Here is a 22,472-nt window from a genome sequence, read left to right on the forward strand (position 1 = left end):
CCAGCGGCGGGGCCATCTCGGAGCCGGCTGGCATTGGCTCTATCGGACATGGGGGAAGCTTCTAGCAGCTTCTCAGAGAAGGGGCCCCTGTGGCCCCCCTGCTACGAAGACCTTGCCACGCAAACCCAATACAGTAGGTTAAAATTAAATGAATGGTATTGTACAAAGATTGAATCACTGAGTAGATAATCACTTCACAATGCAATTCTTCAGACTAACAATGAAAAAGCACGGAAGTGCTCTTTACCAACTATAAACATTATATTGGTGCTTCTGCAATAGAATGTTGCAGTAAACGTATATTAGATTACATCGTAGTGTTAAACATTTGTTGTCATTACCAGAATCAGGGCATTTTTTTCAGGAACTTTGAATGATCACTCTGTTTCTAGCAAAATATCAGTTGGTACAGGGTTTTTTTGTGTGATATCAGTAGACATTCGCAAGATGTCCCTTATTTTATGAAACTGCTTTGAAATTAATTAAAAGCATAGGTGTCTTTGCTAAAATACATGGAAAAAGTTAAGTTTGGTTTGGATTAGACAGTATTTGTTGTTTTAAATTAACACTTTTAATGTGGATGTCTCTGCACTTGTCAGCTTTGGAAGAATGGAGAGAAAATTAAATCTCTCAGAAATCCTTTTTCTGTCTTGTCTCCTGTTACCGGCACAGGGGCCTAATAACCCGTACTAACAACCTGTGCGAAGGAGAATAATCATGCCTAATCATAGAATCACAGAATGATTGTGGTTGGAAAAGACCGTCTGGAGATTGTCTGACCCCTCAAAGCAGGGTCACCTAAAGCAAGTTGTCCAGGGCTTTGTCCAGTCAGATTTTGAACATCTCCAAGGGTGGAGAGTCAATACCCAACCTATCTGAGCAGCCTGTTCCAGCCTTCGATCATCACTGCAGGAAAAAAATTTCATATGTTTAAATGGAATTTCCTGTATTTCAGTTTGATCTGATTTAGGTTCAGGTTTAAAAAGGCAATTGGTACATAAAAAACTTTACCTTACCATTTTTTAAAAATTATTATTGAGACTGTGTTTGTACTGAAAGAATGTTGCTGTATAGAACATCTCATTTGTGAAAATCCCCTGTAACCTTTGAATAGGGTCACATGGTTTATTTTTGTCAAACCGTTTCCCAACAGGCTAAGTCAAGATTTCAGTAAAAAACATAAATCAGCATTAAGCCATCTACAGATGCATAAAATAATTACAAAACAAACTCACTTGCAGCTAGAAAGCAATTAAGCATTAGTTCTCAGAAATAATAAATATACAAAATCTTCTCTATTTTTTTATAAGTATGTTCTTGTCTCAGTGAAAGCCATGAGTAAGTTCTTAGTTGGACAAAAGGGTGTAGGGTACAATGGAATGACCTTGGGAATTTCTGTAACCACTGGGGCGAAAAAACAACCCTTCTTTTTGAGTGTAGTCAATGCATTTAGTTGAAGATATCTTTCTGCAGTATTCTTGTCCCTGAAAACACACTGAAAAATCTTTCCTGGAATACTGTGAGGATATATGTTACATATGGCTGTTGGCAAGAAAGGTACCTTTAAAATCTGTACGTGAGACAGTTCACCCTGCAGGGAGTAAACAGTATGATTTTAATTTCTTAACTTTATTTTTCAATACCTTCCTGCACTTGAAACCAGAGAATCCGGATTGCCTTTTAAGGTATTAATCTCTTTGGGGATGACATTGTTAATATTTGTTCCTCTGTGCCCTGCTCAATGCCACTCTTACAAAAGCCTGCTCCGGCTTATAGCGTGCAATAATTGGAGTTTGTCAAATATGATGATTTTGTAGGAAAATTTTTTTGGAAAATGGCTTTTTTATTTCTAAAACATTCCAGGAAAATATTTCACGGTTAAACCAAGTTTTCACTTCAGTTTTTTTTAAGCAAAACCTTTTTCCATTTTCACATTTAAGAAAAGTAATTTTTCCCTAAAAAGGCTGTTCAAAAGTGTTTCATGTTTTTTTTGGCCAGCTCAGACAATAACAACCTTGTCAAAACTAGTGGCTATGGGAGCAAGCAGCAACCTCTAATTTCCTAGGTTTCTGCAGAAAACCTGATATTTGTCCTGACATTCTGTCTAAAATTAATGTGAATAATTGATGCTTTTATAAGTATTTTCTTCCATTTGCTTCTGTGATGTCTGATAATGTGTGCACTTGTATAGGAGTCTTTCCTTCAGTTGGTATATTTAAGGCCGTCTCTCTTGTACTCTTGTTACAAATCTTGTAGGCACTGAATTTTTAAGAGCCATTAATCTTCCATGCAGTGTGTTTAAAATCAGTCTTTGAGTCCAAAGCTGTTCATGCAGGACAGGCAGAGCTATATTCTGTATCTTTGATTCTTAGGAAACAAAGCTTTGTTAAAGGATTTCCTAGAAATTACCATATTGCACTTTAGAAACATGTCCCTAGTTAAAAGTAGAAATTATTTTACTGAGGCATAGAGGAATGCTGGAAGATACCCAATCTTTACTTGACTTACTCTTCCAAATAGGTTTCTTACTCATTGCCTAACTCCCCTGCCATATAGATTCAATACAGCAAATGAGGTGTTTCAGAATTTCAAAGTATACGTCTGTGTAACAGAAACTGAATTCATTATCTTTCGGAATGTTTTTATCATGCAGGATCTTTGCCCTGACTTATATACTTGTTTTGTCAGAAGACGTTATTCATTATTTTGGGATCAAATTCTGCTCTGCAGACACCCTCTCTGCTCCTACTCAAATGAAAAGAATCTAGACAGCTGAACAAGTACCCCCAAAAGCAGATCTTAATATTTCTGCCTTAAGTTGGTATGAAATATTCAACATGAGAAAGGAAAAGGCACTACCTATGTTTCAACAGAGTTCAGGCCAGCATTATAATTATGTAGGGCTCTTGAAAAGTATTTTCCTTTGCTCTCTGAAAGCATAAAGTGCTCTAGCAGAAAAAGTGTGTTTATTTTCTTTGGATTTGGATTTTGTTAAAGCTGTTCAACACCCAAATGGTTACTGTTCATTTGCACATGCCTAATTAAACAATTAGAGCTTCTGGAAAATATACTTGGAAATACAGATTTTAAAAAGTGAGAATAAAAAGTACTCTCAGTGCTGACAACCTTGAATAATTTTTTTTTTCTTCTAAACAACTAAGGCCTTTATGAATTAAAGTGAATGTGAATGAAGTGCCTTGCCATTTGTCCATGAGGTGGGAACAGATCATTCTGAACTTTGCAGGTAGCCTTCAAGATCACAGTTCTAGGTGATACGTCTCATATATTACACTGTCATTTCTATATTTCATTTATAGAGCTTTTGTTACAAACATTGTTGTTTCATGGAAATCACTGTTGCCAGTACCTATCAGTGTAGTTCATTGTGTCATTGCCAAAATGCTAGCATGGCTAGCCTGATTTCTTGGAAATCCGTTTCAGTTGAGCAGGTCCTGCTCTTCTCTTTGGTTTACATCATTCTGAATCTGCCTGAAAACCAGTTATTCATCCACCTTTCCCCACCTAATTACTGCAAGTTACTAAAAAACGTCAAAGGTTCCTGCTTACTAGCATTACACATTTCTCAGCATCTTTTACAAATATGTTCCTGGATCTGACAGCGTATCAGTCGATGATGTGATGTATGATGTATCAATGATATATCACCCTGACTCTACAGAATGTGTCACGAGGTTGAGTAAAATCTAGAGCTGTTGGTTTTCTCTTCTTTTTTTCAAATTTATTACAGCTTGCAATATAATAGGAGTTTCAAATGAGGGATAAATGTTAAATGAAAAAGAGTAAAATTAATGTAACAAAATTGGATCACAATGTGTTCTGATAATCCTCATAATTTAATTTTCATTTTATCTTGTAAAAGTCTCAGTTGTCACTTTCTAGATTTTGATCATCTCTTCAAGGAAGAACATTAAACTCATTTTCTTCCTTACATGTTACATATTTTCCTTCTTAGTATGCTGAGGGTTTTTTAGGTCAGTTAACCACTTCCACTTTATTTGAAGCCATTAATATTTTCACATCAGTGCGATCTGTTGTTCTTTCAGCAGCAGATCTGTTAGAATAGTCTTGTCCTTTGTATAGATAAGTGGACATCATCCCCTACATGCAAAACCCCACGCTTTTCCTTCAGTGGAATATACATACAATACAGAACGCTTAATCCATTTTATTTTTTCCTCATATCTTTTTAGGTTGGATATTCTAAATTATATAGGCTATCACATGTCCTCTTATCTTCACTCTCATGCACACACATGTAACTGACTCCCATACCCTTCTTTGCGTACCTCTGTTTCTCTTACTATTAGATGTGGATCTTCAGTAAAAAACTGAAATAATGATAAAGCTGATGGACATTTTCTCTGTACAGTTTAATGAGGTTTCTGTGTCTTCATTTGTCATCATTTCACAATGATGATAAAATAGTTTCACTTGGGTAGCCATAGTCTTGAAAAAGCCATTCTGCATGAGCTACCTTCCTGACTTATCTTTTGGCTAGTTATAGTCTTTCATGAGAGGCAGGACTAAGAGTTTCAATTTCTTGTCTTAGCGTTCTGCTCTGAAGTCCTGCTCTTTCTGAAGCCAAAAGGAAGTCAGTAGGTATTTACCATTAATAGTAATGTAGTCAGCATTCACCTCTGGAGAAAAAAGTGAGACTATTTATTTAATTCTAGGTTTATTCTGTGATAGTGCTGTTTATGAGATGAACAAAATTCAAGTATTTGTTCTCTGGACAGCTGCTGGAATACAGATTCCTTCCTCTTTTCAGGAGTTTAATTGCATCAGATATGCTCACAATGACTTCTAGTCTCATTGTAGTAGTGCTATTTACATCAAGGAATTAAAGCCTCTGTCTTTCGTGGTTTTTTCAATAGGTGAGATGGGGAACGAGAAGATACATCACTGAATTTCTGTCCTGAATGGGAATGCTGCTTTTTGGTTGTTTTACACATTAGAGAGGGGAATCACTAAGCACCACGCAAAAGATCAGAAAATGTAATTTCTACAAAGTGGCATTATATACATCCTCAAAACAGATACCTTTGGGATATCGTAGGCCGTAGACTTCCGTGTAATCCATTACCCATGCTGATATAAACCTTTGATTTGTGGGTTTAAACCTGAGGCTGAGTAACCTCATAAATATGCTAATCCACAGTAATCAAGAAAAGTGCTATTGCAAATACAAAATTTTTATTCCACAGTTCCAACAGCTTTATGGCATGCTCTACATTTATAACAATAAACTTTGGGAAATTACTCTATTCATGTTTTAAGAAAATGCTTTGCCCTTTTCTTGGCATCTCACCAATGAGTTTTACATACATTATTTTGAATGGCATGATCTTTATGCAAAATTCAGTGCATGTTTTACCTTTTCTAACCAAGTATTTGATTTCTAAAATGAACAAAACATCACATAAATTTTAAAAATTCAGCTTTTGCAGCCCTATAAAAATTTTATTATCATTTTTATTAGGCTGGAGACCAACCAGTGGGTTAACTAGTAGATTGTCTGGTAAAACCAGCTCTACTGTATATTTAAGAAGATAAAGACTTAGCGGATTTTGAAAAAAGTCTTATACTTTTTAGCAGCACATTTTCCGTGTCTGTTAGATGTATTTCTACACATACACATAGGCAGGAACTTTAAATGCCATAGCCATCATATTAAGTTCTACAGTCATTCAAATAGTTCAGTGTAGATTTATTTATTTATGTATTTATTTTAAGGAAAGGTGAGAAATATCTTCCATGGAGGAAAGAAAATAGACATTTTTCATGTTTATAAACTTCAGAATACAAGAATTCTGCTTTTTTTGAGGGGTGCAATTTCTGTGTACTAAGAAATCCTCACTGAATGCTGTATATAAAACCAGGTGTGTTTAAAAATCAGTCTTTTCAAGAAATAAACAACATTTTTCTTCAGCTGATATTTCAGTTCCCAGATACTGCAATGCTAATATGTACTTGGCTTGTTTTGAGTAATCCCATTTCTAATCCATGTCTAAAGAAAACTGAGTTACTTTAAAAATGGAGAAAAAAATAATCAGTCAGTTCTGAAAGAATTTCTTCCTTAGTTCATATGAAATACCTGTCAAAAATGATTATTTTGTAGTTTCTGTAATCAGTAATTATGATTTTGCATTAGGTGCCTGAAGGATTGAAAAAAATAGGTGCCTGAAGGATTGAAATCTAAACACTGGTAATTTGAGCAATATAGTGTTTTCCGGGGTGTTAGGTTTGTGCTTGCCAGATTAACTGTATAATGTAGATGTATCTCCTTGCGTGTGTATCTGATTTTTTTTTTAATTAATATAAAATCAGGGTCCATTTTTTGGTGAGCTGACACATGCACAAACAACTAATTCACTCTTCACAAAATAAGATTGTGTTTTGGTTTTAGGTTTAAATGTGGCATTTTGTAGAAACAAGACTGCTATTAGCCTCTTTAAAAACAGAAAATAGTTCAATACATACTCACTTTGAATTTCTTCAGACATTTTAACTTGAATCTCAGATACTCTTCAAATACATTTGGTGTGGTACAGTACCACTGTTTAGATTTCTATACAGAGTAACGTTGCTGTTACTGAACTCCAGTAACTGAACTCCAGTCTACTTACTTCACAGTAAAACTGAAATCCGGTCGTTAAAGATGAAAAGCTAGAATCAGTTGCTCTATGACCACTCTTAAGGGAGCTCCCCGACCCTGAAAAGCTGCTCGTTTCTAATTTGATCTGATTACTTTTGAATTTTATTTTGTTTAATAGTCCACAACAGTAAACAAATTACATATTGATAAATAATAAAAGGCCAATTATGCTAAGTGGTCTGGATAGCTTTGTAAGTTAAACTCATTTGAACAGCATGCATTTTAGTAGAGCCAAGTACAAGGTTATTAACTGCCTGCAAGTTTAAATAAGTATAACATTTTGACACTTGTGTATCCTTCCACAACATCCAATACCCCTTGCTTAGACCAGAAGAGCAGGATATACAGACTTAAGACTTAAGATGTCTGCAGCCTTATCCCCAAACTGTTAATTTTCTCCTGTGGGCTGTAAGGAGCAAGTGTGGGGGGGTTAATGTAATCATATTTCCAGCAGAGGCGCATTGTAACAGACATGGGAATGACTACCTAAGCATGCCATTTTAGGACACATTTTGTGTTCTGCAGAATTATGTTTCCCCTTTCATTTGCATGCACTTTCCACGGGTTGCTTCTGCCCAGTCTGTGAGCATTTCCATTCAAAAAATGTAGATTGTTTGCTTCAATGCTAATTTTTGTGCACTGTGCAAACTAAGGAACACAACAGCCTATTCTTGTTGTAGAATTTTGAGTCCACATGTGCTGTATGGCAGGACAGTGGTAGGTGCACATGATGCTGCAGAAGGATTCCCCGAGTCAAGGGTCGGCAAATAGGTGGTTTCAAGTTGGCATGTCAAGTGTAGGTGAAGTGGCTTAGTGCAAGTCCAGCATTACAGATATTTGTTTTAGCTGCCCTAACAGAAACTTTTGCCCAACTTAAGAAGATACAGCTTGGTGGCTTTTCTAGCTGTGTCTGCAGTGCTGTCTCCGAGGTTCAGTAGAGAGAGCTGAGATCTTGCAGTGCTGACTGGTGTGTACTGGAACTTTGTATTTCTTGAATTTCAGAGATTTATTTTTTTTTAACTCTTCATGTGGAAAAGAGTTCTGAGCCACACTCTGCACTTTACAGTAACTGCTGTGAAGTAACCCTTTCACCTCAGTGAGATGTTCTCTGATTCGTCAGACAACTTTATGAAGTTAAATATACCCTGACACAGTAGCATTGACTCTGTGATTCTGACTTCATCCTCCAGGAAATTTTTCTTTTAACAATCTATGTGGATTCTATAAAATATATATTTCAAATAGCCATCCCATCATGTCAATAATTACAGAAATGTGCCTTAAAAATAGCTCTTTAGTGGTAGTGGCTAGGCATTTTCCTGGATATAAGAACCCTGGAAGAAATCCAAATTGCTTTGTCAACTTAGCCACGGTTTGACAGAGCAATATGACAGTAGTGTGCCATCACCAGCAGATTTAAACTTGTACCACTAATTCCATTTTGACATTGATGAAAACATCATATGGGTCTTTTGCATTTGAGGAGGTATCTTTTAGGGTCTCTTTTGAGAAGAGAAGAGATAGCACTTCAGTTCTGCTGTGTTAAATGAGAGTCGTTACTATTTTTTTAATGCAATATTTTTTATTGAACCATTTTTTCTCAGAAATATATAGCGCTTTAAGGAGTGAAATTAATCTGTGTGGGCAAGTGGTTTGTGTAGAATCATAAACAATGTATAAAGTTGGAGATTTCCTATATTTATTTTTGAATAAATATAATTTACAGTTTTGACTTATTATGGTATCCTAGAGCCACAGTAGTCTGCCAGTTGTTTGAATAGGATTCTCTTATTATGGGCAAGGATTCCTGATGTTTTGCAAGCCTATCAATCATGCTGCACTAAATGAGAATGAAGGTATTGCTGCGCAGCACCCAGGTAGTTTCTCACACTCTTTAGATGCAATATCACCAGCCTGTGCTTGAGCTAATTTAGGTTTGACAGGAAGAAATCTAAATTACGCTGTCAGAATGGAGATTGTTTTTTGAATAGGAGTGAATCAGAAAGAGACTTGAACACACACTTGTTTGAACATGAATTGTAAGGGTAGCACTGTAGGTCAGAGGACTGTGGAATTTTTTTAAGAGGGTTGAAGACAAACGTGCAGTTGTCATTGTTTTATCCTTAGTGTGACTGTTATTGGTACCAGCTTCTACAGATAAAAAAACAAACACAGATGCATCAAGGATCTGAAAAGGATCAAGAGTCTGTTTTACTTTGAAAAATGTCAACATTAACCGTGTTTTGTTTATCAGAAGACCAAGATGCCTTGATGTTGAAAGGGAGAGGGTTTGATATGTCAAACAGTAGAGCTTTGATTCAGGATGACCTTAGGAAATGTGAGGATTGGGCCAACAGAAACCTCATGAAGTCTGACAAATGCAAAGCCCTAACCAGGGTGGAATTACCTAACGTCAACTTGAATATTAGCCAACAGTATGCTCTCATTCCAGTTCAGGCAATACCTATGTGTGGGGCCTCATTAAGAGAAAATGATCCCCTTTTACTCATCTCTGGTGAGGCTGCATGTGGAATGAGACTCCAATTTTTGATGTCCGAGTTCAGAAAGGGTATTGAGAAGCTGAGGGGGTCCAGGAGAAGTGCCACAAAGATTTTTAAGGTCCTGTAGCTCACAAGCTAAGTTGAAGCTGTGGAGCTTGGGCTTGTTTAGTCTGGCAAAGAGCCTCCAATAGTAGGCTACAATTACTTCTGGAGGAGTTACAGAGATAATGAAGCTAAATTAATCTCTGTAGTAGCAGGTGGTAAAACAAAAGGAAGTGCTCACAAGCTGCACGTTGGGAGATTCAGATTGAACATTAGAAAAAAATTCATTATGTTAGCTATGCTGCATTGAGACAAGTTTCACCGAGTGGCTGTGGAATATCCATCTCTGGAGGTTTTCAAAACTTATCTGCAAAAAGACACTGTTGACCTGGTTTAGTGTTGACAGTAGCCTGGCTTTGAGTGGGAAGTTGAACAACATGAGCATGCGATGTTTCTTCCAGTCCACATTTCTATGACTCTGTGATGCTAACATATAAGAGCACACTCCATAACAGGTGCAGCTTTCCTAGTGGGAGACTCTTTAATTCATCAAGTCATAATAAGATGTCATAAAAAGTCATAATAAGAAAGCTGAAGAGAGAGAGAAATCCGATTCTAGCAAGTGACAGCAATGGCTTTTCCTTAATGTAGTTTGACAAACAAAAACATATCATCATGCAGTGCTTCTCTTTGTAGTAGAATTTAGTCATTCAACTCTGCCTGATGAATTCCGTGACTCCATTCCCTTCACTTCTGTGTTTAATTTTCCTGCCTGTCCATTTAATCTAGCCAGGCTTTTAGAAACCAGTTTTGGAAGATGTTGTCTAGAAATCTGCTGTTTCACACTCAGTTTGTAGGAGAACTCAATCCTGCAAAGATTTATGTCTAAAATAACTTTTCGGTACTATAGGTCTTTGCGTCAATTACTTTTCATCTTTTTTTTTAATTTAATTTTAAAACATGTCCTTTCTCCCTTGTCTATGCCTTTTAATTTTCTTTCGTTCTCTCATTGACTTTAATACTCAATATTTCAATTTCTTAATAATGTCTGTATTAATCATTACGAAGATATTTTGCATACTGAATTAAACTGTAAGTTAGGTAAGAGTTCCACTCCCCCAGATTTTCTCCTTCACTTCTTGGAGGTTATTAACTGAGGGTTTCTCTGTGTGGTATGCATTTGTTCATGTGTACACAAACACAAAATTAAATGAAGCAGTGAAATAGCGGTGTATGCATATTGAATTTAATAGGCAAAGTGCAAGGTAGGAAAAAATGCAGCTGTAAAAACCTTCTTTAAGAATGTCATTCATCTCACTTGAATACAAACCTAGACTGTCTTTCAGCCTCTCATGACTCTGAATAGTGGAAATAATATCCTGTAATTATTACATTGTTTGAGAAAGAAAGGGGTGGGTATTTGGATAATCTAGTGTATGCCATCATGAGAGACAGGACTTCAGCATGCAGAGAATAATCTGTGGAAGCTGTTTATCAAATCTTGATGTGAAGCCTGTGATTCTGAGTCTGATTTTCTTTAAGTTATCTTTCATTTTCTATTTATATTATCAGTATGAAAGTTTTTCTATCACTAATTCTCATCATCTGGGAGGACTGTTTGTCAACATTAGACTAAATTCTTTACTGGCATCAACACAGTAGAAAGCAGTAGGATTCTGCCACCAGGCACCTAGCTCCATATTGCTTCTCTGATCATTTCATCCCAGCAAGAAGAAATATTTCCTTTTCCTACTTTAGCATTACGTTATTTTGCAGAAATACCCAATCAGGACTTGAAAACTATGGGAGAAATTTATCTCACCTAACATTATTTATATTCTAAGTTTGACATTAGATCTGTAGTCTAAACTAATCATAGATTCCTTGTATTGTTAGCAGAGAGAAATGGCAGCTCCATAGGGTAATTCATTCCACATTATGAGAGTCCCACATCTATTTCAGAGTCATTCACCTATGAAGTGCCTTCCTATCTCTGCTGATTATTATAAACTGTCTGACTAATTTTGACTAGATTCACACATGTAACTAGATTTGACATGTTCTGCATGGCAAAATTCAGATAAACTTTCTTTAAAATTTCTTTTTCAAGTTCTAGGAAAGCCAATATATAGAATAAATGTGTGGCATTTTTAGCCTCTGTGTGAAAGTGTTTGATGTTTCTCTAATTTAGACAGAAGTAATTTGGATTCCTTGTTGGTACATTTGCCCTTTTCTTACCATGTTCTCTTGGAATTTTTGTTTTCCAAAAGAAAAGAAAATACATTCTGTGCTTTGCCTGTTAAATATTTCCATTAGGAAAATGACATAGTTTCCTACCATCTACCTTTCACTGGTGCAGGTCACTCTTCATATTCAAAGTCCAATGTGAAAGAACAGTCATTACCTTTTTTACCCTCTTTAAGCCCCCCCCACATAATTGTAGTTATATTTAAACAAAAAATCAGAGTAACTGATCTTTTGTTATGTAATTACCGATTATTCAGTAATTGTGTATTTACTAAGTTTGATATCCATAGGGTTTTTTCCACCCAATTATTATATAGTACATAATAATGTCTTTAAAATAGCTTATTCTTGGGTCTCTGCAGTCATGTTTCTGCACAGTATATATCTAAACTTCACTTCATACAAAGAATAGTAAATGTGAATATCTATTATGTATCTAAATTTTCCGACATCCTGTTTCCAAATTATCACAGTATTTGATCTTTCCCATTTTCCTGATAAAAATGTTATACACAAAAATGTGTCCATCTACACAAATATTTTCCTCAACTGTCTTTATATTTGTTGTCTAAAGTTGCCTCAGTCAAAAAGTGTTCCTCAAGAAAGTGTAAAAGAGGATGGACAACAAAATGAGTTAGTCTTCATGTCCAGTTAGTATCATGTCTTTTGCTTCAGAACATACATAGTACCAGTGTGGGAGTGTATAATAGTTTTATCCAAGAAGAAATTCAATTACAGTTTTGATGATACTGAAGGAAGTAATAATTCTGTAGGGTTTAAGTATGCATAATCAACATAGTCCAGGCAGTTTAGTTTGGGTTATGTCTGGCCTTATTGTATTATGTTTCCAGGTTTAATAATTAGAACATCTACCAAAGTTTTACCATGTATTTATTTTAGTTTGTCCTGTTTGTTCATTCTTAATTTATTAACAGTGGAAGATGAAAGAGTTGTGTTAATGGAAGTATTTGTTCATTGTCTGAGAGCCTGAGCAGATAGAAGTTTACATTAGTGGATAATGTCATGAAATGAAGCATAGATTAAAATTGCTCTTTGTGTACATTATTTGAATATATGAACCATTTCATGGATTAGGTTCATGTTTACTGCAAGTGTGGAATTTTGATTTAGTGCACTTCTGTTGTGCCTAATTTTCCCTTTCTTCTTCCTTTTGCTATATTGGTTTTGTTAGAATTGCAGTGACAACTTATCAACACCTATATTTTTCAAACTGAAACACAAAATTCTGAGGCCAGACTTACTATTTCCATATGAAAGATGTCCCTAAGTTAGACTTTCAAGATTGTCTCATTTTGTGGTGGAACAGATCTTGACCTATTGTTCTGTAGGACTGTATTATTGCTGCATGTGATAGTCAAGGTGAAAACGAAATGAAGTATCTAGAGCAGTGGAAAAAAAAATACGTTCCTGCAGACACTAACTTTTGAAGGTTGGAAAAATTCCTGTGTTCAACAGTCGTTCCTGTTTCAACAGACCTATTCCATCCATCATTGTTCAGTGTAAAGTATATTTCCTACATCATGCATGTAACCAAAACATCAAAAATCAAGAAATACCATACATTGAAGTTTTGGTTGCAATGCATCCTTGTATGCAGTGCGCTCTGGCATATTCTGCTGGATATTTGGCTTTTGAATCCTCAATTGCTATAAAAGATTTGTCAGCAGTCACAATGCCTTGTCTTCCAATTAGGTCACATGATTTAAAGAACTTAAGTGCTTTCTCAGGGTTTTATTTTTGTTTTTTTTTTTTTAAAATAACCCAACATATATTTTTCAAAGGCTTGAACATGGTAGGGAAAAAAGATAGACACATCAGTAATACTTGTTGGAGCAATCACCACAGCTCAGTTATCACCCATGAGCTTTTTCTTCGTGTACCTTTCTCTTTTAAGACTGTGAGCTGGAACATATATATAACACATTTTGATTTGGAATCTTTTCATTCTCTCTTTGAGTTTTTGTGACTGTAGATTTCAAAATGTATCTACATTTATTCTGTGTATTGGTATTGCTTTGATCTAATAGAATACAAATGTAGTGCACTATAGGATTGTACATGAAAATTAATTTTTTAATATTTTAGTTCATCCAGATAAAAATCCAGGCAGAAATATTGATAGAAAAAGCACTCTGATAACACTATTCCTAAAGTTAAAATGGCAAGATGGGTTTTGTAGATAGAAGTTTGTATCATTTATTAAGGCAGCCGGTTACCCGGAAAAGTTAGACAAACTTTCAGACACACAAGTCCTTCTTCATGTCTGATACAGAAGCATCAGACTTCAAAGTTAAATCCAGGTTGAAAGCAATTGCTCAGAGTTTAATTATAGAGCATTTTTCATAAAACAGTCACTGCAGTTCTTACCTCTAGGTCCTGATCCTCACAACTCCTTCACATGATGAACCTTGAGACTAGGATACAAAAAGCTTTGGCTTTGGTAGAAGTATCAGTTTTATGGCACGTTATAGTTTCCTTGCACATGCTTATCTCTTCATATTTCACAGGTTATAAACTATCCATCTCTCTTTTTTGTTACAACTTGCCTACCTTTTCAACTCTTCTTCCTCCCTGACATATCCCCTCTACTCCACACAAGAAAGATATTATATGATCTAATATACTAAAATGAGCAATCTTCCCAACTTCTATTTTGATTTGAAGTCCTCTATTCTGGGCATCAAAAGGAACTTGACTCATTTTTGCCTTGTGGAAAAAAACGTTGATGCATACAACTCTTTCTTGTTATCATAGATCCTCATAGCTGGAGTTTTACCACCATTAGAACGTTCTAAACTACCCCACAAAAATTCATCTGTTGTTACATTGTTCAAGGTAGAGATCGTCTAATCATAGGACAGCTGTCATTGTTGATGGTGCTTGTATCAATTTTTTCTTTTTTAATGCACAAAAAGCTCAAACAACTTCTAGGTTGTTCTGTGAACCAGGTGTTGAGATTAGACTTTGCCCCACTGGAGTACAAAGCTAGGAATTTCTATGTCCTGTAATGTTTTTGTTTTAGCAAATTCATTCTAGCTTGATAATCTAATAATCATCTGCTAGTAGTTTTTTAGCAGCAAATGACAAAACTTTAGGTTAGCTACAAATCAAATGGCATTGGTTGCATTCAAGGGATATTCCAATACTGTAACCAATTTCTACGGAAAATAAAATTGGGTAGTGTTAGGAAATCAGACTAATTATTTTGTTGCATATCTTGAAGCCCTCAGAATATAGTTCTTTTTTGTTTGGGGTACAGTTTTGGATGTCTTTATTGTGAAAATGATAAATTCTGATTCACCTTAAATTTTCTAATTAATTTATTTGTTGTCTATAGCAGAGTATTTAAGAAAAATAAACATCCATTTTGTAGTTTTTTGCAAAACCTGTCATTATTCATGTTGCAAAGCAACAATTTGGCTGTAACAGTATTGGTTCATAAACCCACTGAAAGCTTTTAATGCTAGCCAAACAGGGAAAAGAACTTCAATTGTTGCAGTTGATGAGAAGTTTTCTAGTGGTTTCTGTGAAGGTGAGAAAGCTGTTCGATGACATTTATGACAGATAGCTGTCTATAAGCTTGCCTTTGAAGAGAAGCATAAATCATGGACAGTTACTGAAATGTATCTGCTTCTATAGCCATATCTGTAGCTGCCATACTGATGTCAGTCCTAACTTCTCTTTTAGAAATCTCATGCTAGTGAATGAAAGAATTAGCATCTGCACCTGAAATTGTATTTCAAGTAATGTTTTATAGTACTATAAGTAATCCTAGTTCCATTTTTCAGTGTTAATCTGTGTAAAGCAGAGGTGTTATTGTTCCTCTTTCTTCAAGGGAAATAGTTTTACGCTGGAAATTCTGTGTTCACTCATAGAGGCTGTCCTTTGCCATAGAAAACTATTTTCCACATGGCACTTGGTGATTCTATTCCATAGGAAATGAAAGAGATGATATTTATCTTGATCTTCATTTGTAAGAGAAGGTAGAGATAATATTTGTGGGATCCATAGGCTTATTAGACATTTTGGTGAAACTGAGGGCTACTTAGGCATGATACAGATTAACAAAAGAGATACTCATCTCCAGTATCTTTAAGTCCAAAGTGAAAACCTGGGGTTGAAAGAATTTTCCTTGTCTTGTCCCTTGTCTATGTAGGCACAAGAAAAAAGACATTAACATTCATTTCTAGATGAAAATCCCATGGAAATAAATCTTTTTAATTGTATTATGGTCCTTTGTGTCAGGCTTAGATTCACGACATTTACTTGCTCCTTCGTGATCTACTTATAATTAAAATATGTATTCTTTTTGTTAATATTCTGTGTTGAAATTAGTCTAAGATGCATGGTACTGTTTCTTCAGAAAATACTGTAGTTCATCTTTTAAACATGAACTCTAATGTAATCATTAGAAGATAATGTTTGATTAAAATCTGAAATTACTTCTGGGGTGGAAGTTTTTGTGGTTTTGCTCTAAGTATGAGTACTTTTAAGAATATCCCATACAACCAAACAAGTAAGTTTTACTCTGAAAACATTTGTAGATTAAACTTGAGTAGTGAGTCAGAGAGTTCTTTCTCTCTCCTGCTTCGTTCCCATGTGGTCTTCAGCTTCTTGTCTTTCCACAGGCTCCCAGGCCAGAATATAGGTTTTGCCCTGATCCATACACAGCAATCTACTTAAGCTAGGCACATTTAGATTTACTCTCTCAAAAAATTCTTGAGTATCATGAGTTATAATTTCAAAAGTTCACAAGTCAGCTGTGAAAGGGAATCAGACTAATTTGGTGGTAAACACAACAATTATTTGAACAGGCTGGAAATAGAGTTAGATAAACACTTTGTGCAATTCAAAGTAGAAGATTCTGTATATCTTCAGTTTGATAATTATTATACACTATAAACTGAACAAGACGGGGACTTAAGGATATTATAACTTAAGTACTGTTCTTAACATTAGCAAAAAGTAATTATAATAATAAATAATAGTTTAAGGATATTTGTAGATATAACTTAAGTACTGTTCTTAAAAATAGCAAAAAGTAATTATAATAATAATTATAGGCTCTATTGCATGCAAGTGTGAACGTGCATCTGTGTGTATATGCTGTCTTAGAGATAATTATTAAATCTTTGTGAAAAATTACAGTAAGGAGTTGAACTAATGCATGTTCTGGTGAAGCTGTAAAAATGTAGCCTAAAAGAATATTTGTTACTTTGTCTTTAAAGTAATTTGCTTTGAAACAGTTTGTTTTATTATGCACCAGATTTATCTGTTTTTTTTAAATTAACATATGCATTAATTTTAATATGATGCAATTAAAATATTTTAAATTTATTAATTTTAAGCACAAGATGGTTTTTGTCATTTCTAAAACCTTGTTTCAGAGTTGTTATTAAAATGGAAAATGGTGATAGTTAAAACAGTTGACTACAAAGAAGGCAATTTATATCAATATGATTTATTAATATTTTGCATGTTGTTTTCATTGTTTATATCAAGCAAGTTTTACATGGATATTTCTATTAACTTTACTTCAATAGAAAGACTATACTCCATTGTTTGTATTTTGACACAGGCAAAGACATGGAAGTTAGTTGCTCATCTCACTTTGTGGTAAATGCAGGTGTGTGCACACTAGACTGAAATTACACTTGAAACTAATCATCCTGGAGCCATAAAGCCCTAGCCTAAAAAGAGCTGTTGACTCTGAAAATGTTGTAATTTACTTCTATTTTATTTACAGATTGCCTTCTCACAGCACAATACTATCATGGATCTGGTGCAGTTCTTTGTCACCTTCTTCAGGTAAATTGTTTTTTCTGTCTTCTGACTGAAATCATGCCGATTCTTTTTCATCAAACCAGTATCTTAACCAGCTTCTTAATCTTAAGAAATGCCTGCAAGGAAGCCTTTAAACTGTGTTCTCTAATTTGCACCAGTGGAGGATCCAGGCCATTGCCCTGTAACTACAGGCAGCTGCTGGCATCTTTCACATATTTCATATTCAGTGGTACAGTAATCACACTTACTTCATAAAGATTAGCTAGATATGTTCTGTACATTACAGTGATTAAAAGAAGCCAGCTATACTGACTTAAACTAGTAATTTATGTGTGTGACTTTTTTGTAAACTCTTTGAAAGAATTATTAAAAATGATGGTTCTGTTCAATAGCTTGTTATTTTTAATAAAGCACCCCACATCACTGCTAATACTTTCATGTATTAGAGATTAATTGTGAAAGGCAATAGGTGATGCATGAGATTTGGTTGTGGCAGCAATGCAGGAATTGGCTTCAACTGCAAATGGACAACTACTCTAGGATCTGAACATAACTCCACTGAAAGACTTCTTAAAAGTTCAGCTGTCTTATAAAATGTCACAAACTTGAATATACAGGGATTAGTTATGGCGCTTTGAAATCTTGCTGTGAAGATATTCCACAATAACCATGAAGTGTATGCAAAATGTGAACAGTGACAGACAAGTATGTTCATCAGACTTTCTGTATTTCTAGAACTGCCATGCATTTATTTCACAAGTTCACAGTACAGCTTTTCTGTTTGCTTTAATCACTGTTCAACTGTACCTGAAGAATCAGACTCTTAAATGCTGTGAACAGACCAACTTATGTTAATTGCTGTCACCAAAAAGGGGGCAGAAATGAGCAGACCCTGAAGTCTTCTGTACCCAATGCATTGGCTAATGGAGAGTGGTTTAGTAGCTGATGGAAAGCATCCCGTTTCTCCTCATTCACCACAAACAGAGCGATAAAATGCTGGTTGCCTAAAGGTCAGTCTAGTAGTGTTTTGGGTTTTTGGTGTTCCCTGGAACAGAGGGACCCTCTGACAAATAGCAGAGGTAGACTAAAAGCAATTTGTTTCTGCTGTGTGCCCTAATGCAGGCTTAGAAAAGGTGAACTGTAGGCTCTTTGATGGTGAAGCCATCTCTATAGATTTATTGCATTAGGTGTCCTGGTGTGATTGTCTGTCTGATACGGTTTATTCTGGGTAAAGGCAAACTCACTGTGATCCTGATGAAAGAAGGGATCTCTCTGCCTGAACAGTAAGCTAATTTGAAACCAAGGCCAATGTAATCCTCCTTACGAAAAGAAAGGTTGTAGGATAGCTGGCAGCTGTCCTACCGCGGCCTTTGACCCCGCCCCAGTCTAATTGTATAACCAAGGCTTTCAGCTGGCACTCAGTTCAACAGGGGCTTGCAGCTGTCTGCAGCATAATGTTAATAATCACCTTTAGGAACCTGGTTGCAGAAATACGTAAAGGAATCAGGAAATGCGGTGAGTAGTTCATTGCAGTAATCCAAGCAAAGTACAAAACTTAATGACAGGGCACCCCCCAAAGGCACATACAAATCAGGCTAAGGTGCGATGGTTATGATGAGAAATAGAGTATTTATCAAAATATATTTTAAAATCTTGATGTAAGGTTGTATGGTGCTCTTCTACAACTGAATTGGTATTAAGTTGTCTGTAGACATAGGTAGTATGTCTAGGAGCTGGAGGTCTCATACTGTGTTTCTAAGAAAAAAATAGAAACAGAAAGAATAGCACACAGTAGATTCATGCTTTGCAAAGCAGAACCTGAGAGGAAAAGGGAAGGGAGAGGAGAGGAGAAGCTTGAGTTGGTTCTGAATGAAATGACTGTATGAAAAAAGTTATTTAATCGTATTGTGTTCCCAAGTCGATTAACTCTGCTGGGAAGATTAGCCCAGGCTTATTGCTTGGCTAACTGACTCTTTCCAAGACACGAACCAGTACCTTCTGTGTGGTTTTTTTCAGTGTTATGCCCAGAGGCGTGTGGTTTTCCTAGGTGTTAGAAGTCCATTTATTTTCTTATCACAGAACCAAAACAATCATGTATAATGTCACAGTGACACTCCCAACTCGTAACTGCTGCAAGCGTAGCATCCTCACTGACATCAGAGCTAGCAAATGGTCAGTCCATGTAAACGATCCAAAGAAGAAACTGTCAGGTTGTTTGTCACTGGACTAGTAGTTGCAATGTGTTGTAAATAAATGTAGGAAAAATACTTAGTGTGTCTTTTATAGAAAACTGGACTGAGAAATTTAGAATGAAAGTTTCCAGTTTAGACATGATTAAAACTTTCAGTAGATATTAAATTGGATGTTGTTTCTACAGGATCACTGTAAGTCTAAATAAGCTGCAGAATATTTCTGATAGGAAAATGTAGCAATAACTAATTTTTTTTTTTCACACTAGTGTACAGAGTTAGTCATACCCAAAGACAGCATCAATACGTCCTCTCCAAAGTGGTTGATAGTGTTCAAGCCTTTGTCTGAAAATTTGGTTTCAACAGTTTCTAGCCTAACAGAATTATTTTAATAAGGGTTGGTTTATTTGTTTGTTTCTTGGGGGTTTTTTTGGTTTTTTTTTTTGTTTGTTTTTTACTGGATGGGAATGCGGTATATTAAAACAGTGAAAATTATGTTGGTAACAGTAATAACCCAGGTCATATTTGCTAGGATTATTGACAGAGAAAATAATTGTGTTTAAAGACAATTGGAATGTGCTTGATAACAAAACATGTTTCAACCTACTTTGATAAACATGCATTTGCATTTCTCTCAGCTAGTAGTATATTTTTTGTATTTCTGAGCACGTGGCATAACCCTGTTCACCCTGGCTGCCTAGCCAAACCAGCAAATAGATTTGACAATAACAGTTTTTTTAACAACCATTCAAAACTATAGTTTAAAACTGTTCCTCTATAGGGTGTGTGTTCCAAAGTAAAAGATGAAACACACATTTTACTGCCTGAATCAGAAACATCAAAATAACAAGCGTTTTTAGAATTTTCCCTATGTATCAAGATCAACTATTTTAAAAATATTGTTCTGTAAGGAATTTATTTAAAACTATACATAATAAAGTGCAAAAGCTGTGATTAGATCTGCAATTAATGCTTGATCTACCAAGATAGTGTTATTGTATGTCCTAGAACAGAAAAGTTATAGAAATAAAAGTTATTTTGAAAAAATAAGCAGAATATTACAGAAAAGGTAGTGCTCCAGACCATGAAAATTCATAGTGAAAAAAAACCCTATTTAATTTCATTCTTTTTATACTGAAAGGTTTCATTGTATCTACTGGTTCAGTGACCTTTTCTCTAAGAGTAGAAATGCAATCAGATATGTAAGAGTACTAACAGTTTCCTAACAGTGTTATAGAAACTGTGGCATCTGTGTTGCTTTAGTCAATGCCTTGAAGACTTTTAGCCATCACACAAATTGAGAAGTGTGTGACTTTTTTTTTTCCACCTGCTTTGAAGCAGTACAGATCTCATTAGAAAATTTCACAGGCAGCAAATGTGAATGATTCTTTCTTCTTATACTGAAGAAATGCAGTCCCCCCAGTTAAAGAAAGTCTATTCCTGTGTTACCCTGGCCAGTAAAACACTCAATAAGCTAAAGCCTGGCTTTTTTTCCTAAACTATAAGTGATAAAGAAGTTTTCAGTGTTTTCAGTTCTCACATGAATGTGTTATTTTAGGCCAGGACATTTTAGGCATTTCATAATGGTATATGAGGTATCTTTAATTTCTGAAAACATTATTTACTTTTTCTTTGGATTATATTTTATATGCATAAAAATTTACAATGTTCAATATTTGTTAGTTTTTATTATACATGATTTGAGTAAATCCAGAATTGAGAGCCAAGAAACTCTTGATTTCTAAACTTGCTTTTAAATAAAATTATAGTTAAGAATTTATAACAGTACTCACACATTTCTTGGAAAATTATTTGTATCAAGAATCTGAAGCAGGAGTTCTGGTAAGAAATGCGGTTTTGTCTCATAATCAAAAACCAGGCAAACATGAAATCGATACAGGTGACAAAGGTTAGCTATTAGTATTTTTGTGATAGGTAATGATATGCAACTGCTACTGTCATAACTTTTTTTGAAGTCTGTTTCAAATACATACTACCAACCACTAACTAATCAGGCACTTTCTCTGAGCATACATCTTCTTTATGCTCTCAGAATAATTCCTTCCGTTGCCTCTGGTTCAGCTCTTGGGGTGGAGCTGCCAACTGATGGATTTTATGACTGGCTGGAGTTGTGCACTTTAGTCACTTTTCTAACGTGTCTCCTTACTATTATGAGTTACAGAATTTCCAATTTGTAGTAAGTAGAGTAATATTAAGAAATATGGATGCTTTGAAAATCCTTCTTTTGTGTGTCGTTTAAGAAATTCTATGAAAAATTATAGTCATTTAGGATCAGGGGTACATTCTTTCTGACAAATCTTTCTGTGAGCACTATGAGTGAGAGAAAACAATATACAAAATATACCCAGTGTTTATTGCAGGAGGAAGGGATGGGCAGTTAGGTTAGGATGAGGACTAGTAGCATGAGCTGCATTAGGAAATGCAGCAGTTACTGAAGAACCAGATTTATTACCCCCATCTGTATGACTGTGTGCCAAAATCTGACAACAGTCATTTCGGTTGCGTTTCACACAGTGGGAGTGGATGGCTGCGTTTCAGTGGGTTGTATCAGAGCTCCTGAGAGCTTCAGTACCTGAATCTGCCATTCTGGGTGTAAACAATGGGTGAACTCCATCTCTTCACTGGCATCCTTTGGTGTGTCTGCCTGGCTTCGTGTTTTCTTTTTGTTAAAATAAAGGATGATAAATTAATGCTAGATTTTGGCATGCCTATCTTTATGAGATCGAATATTGATCTTCATAGGAAAGACAAAATGCAGTGTGTCAGGATCAGATCATGTCCACCATGGCTGGGTTCTCAGAAAATGCAGAAGTCTTATAAATCTAAATTAGAATATTTTCTGGTAACATGAAAATCAAGTTATCTTAGGAAAATGGATTTTACATTTGGGGCTAGAATAAAATTGATTTTTACTTAGTGATGCATCAAGCAGTTTTCACCTCACTTAGAAGCAAATAGTTGTTTGACTTCCACTGGGACAATGCAGTGGGC

The 22,472-nt window shown here is 35.3% G+C and overlaps 1 protein-coding gene across 1 annotated transcript in view; it reads left to right on the forward strand.

Annotated features, from left to right (window-relative positions):
- Positions 1–22,472, forward strand: part of ATRNL1 (attractin like 1) — a 557,444-nt gene that overhangs the window by 286,381 nt on the left and 248,591 nt on the right. The window contains 1 exon segment of the mRNA XM_009277899.1: positions 17,234–17,295. Coding sequence (XP_009276174.1) covers positions 17,234–17,295 — 62 coding nt within the window.

The sequence above is a fragment of the Aptenodytes forsteri genome, unplaced genomic scaffold, assembly GCF_000699145.1.
Source record: "Aptenodytes forsteri isolate BGI_AS27 unplaced genomic scaffold, ASM69914v1 Scaffold15, whole genome shotgun sequence".
NCBI lineage: Eukaryota > Metazoa > Chordata > Aves > Sphenisciformes > Spheniscidae > Aptenodytes > Aptenodytes forsteri.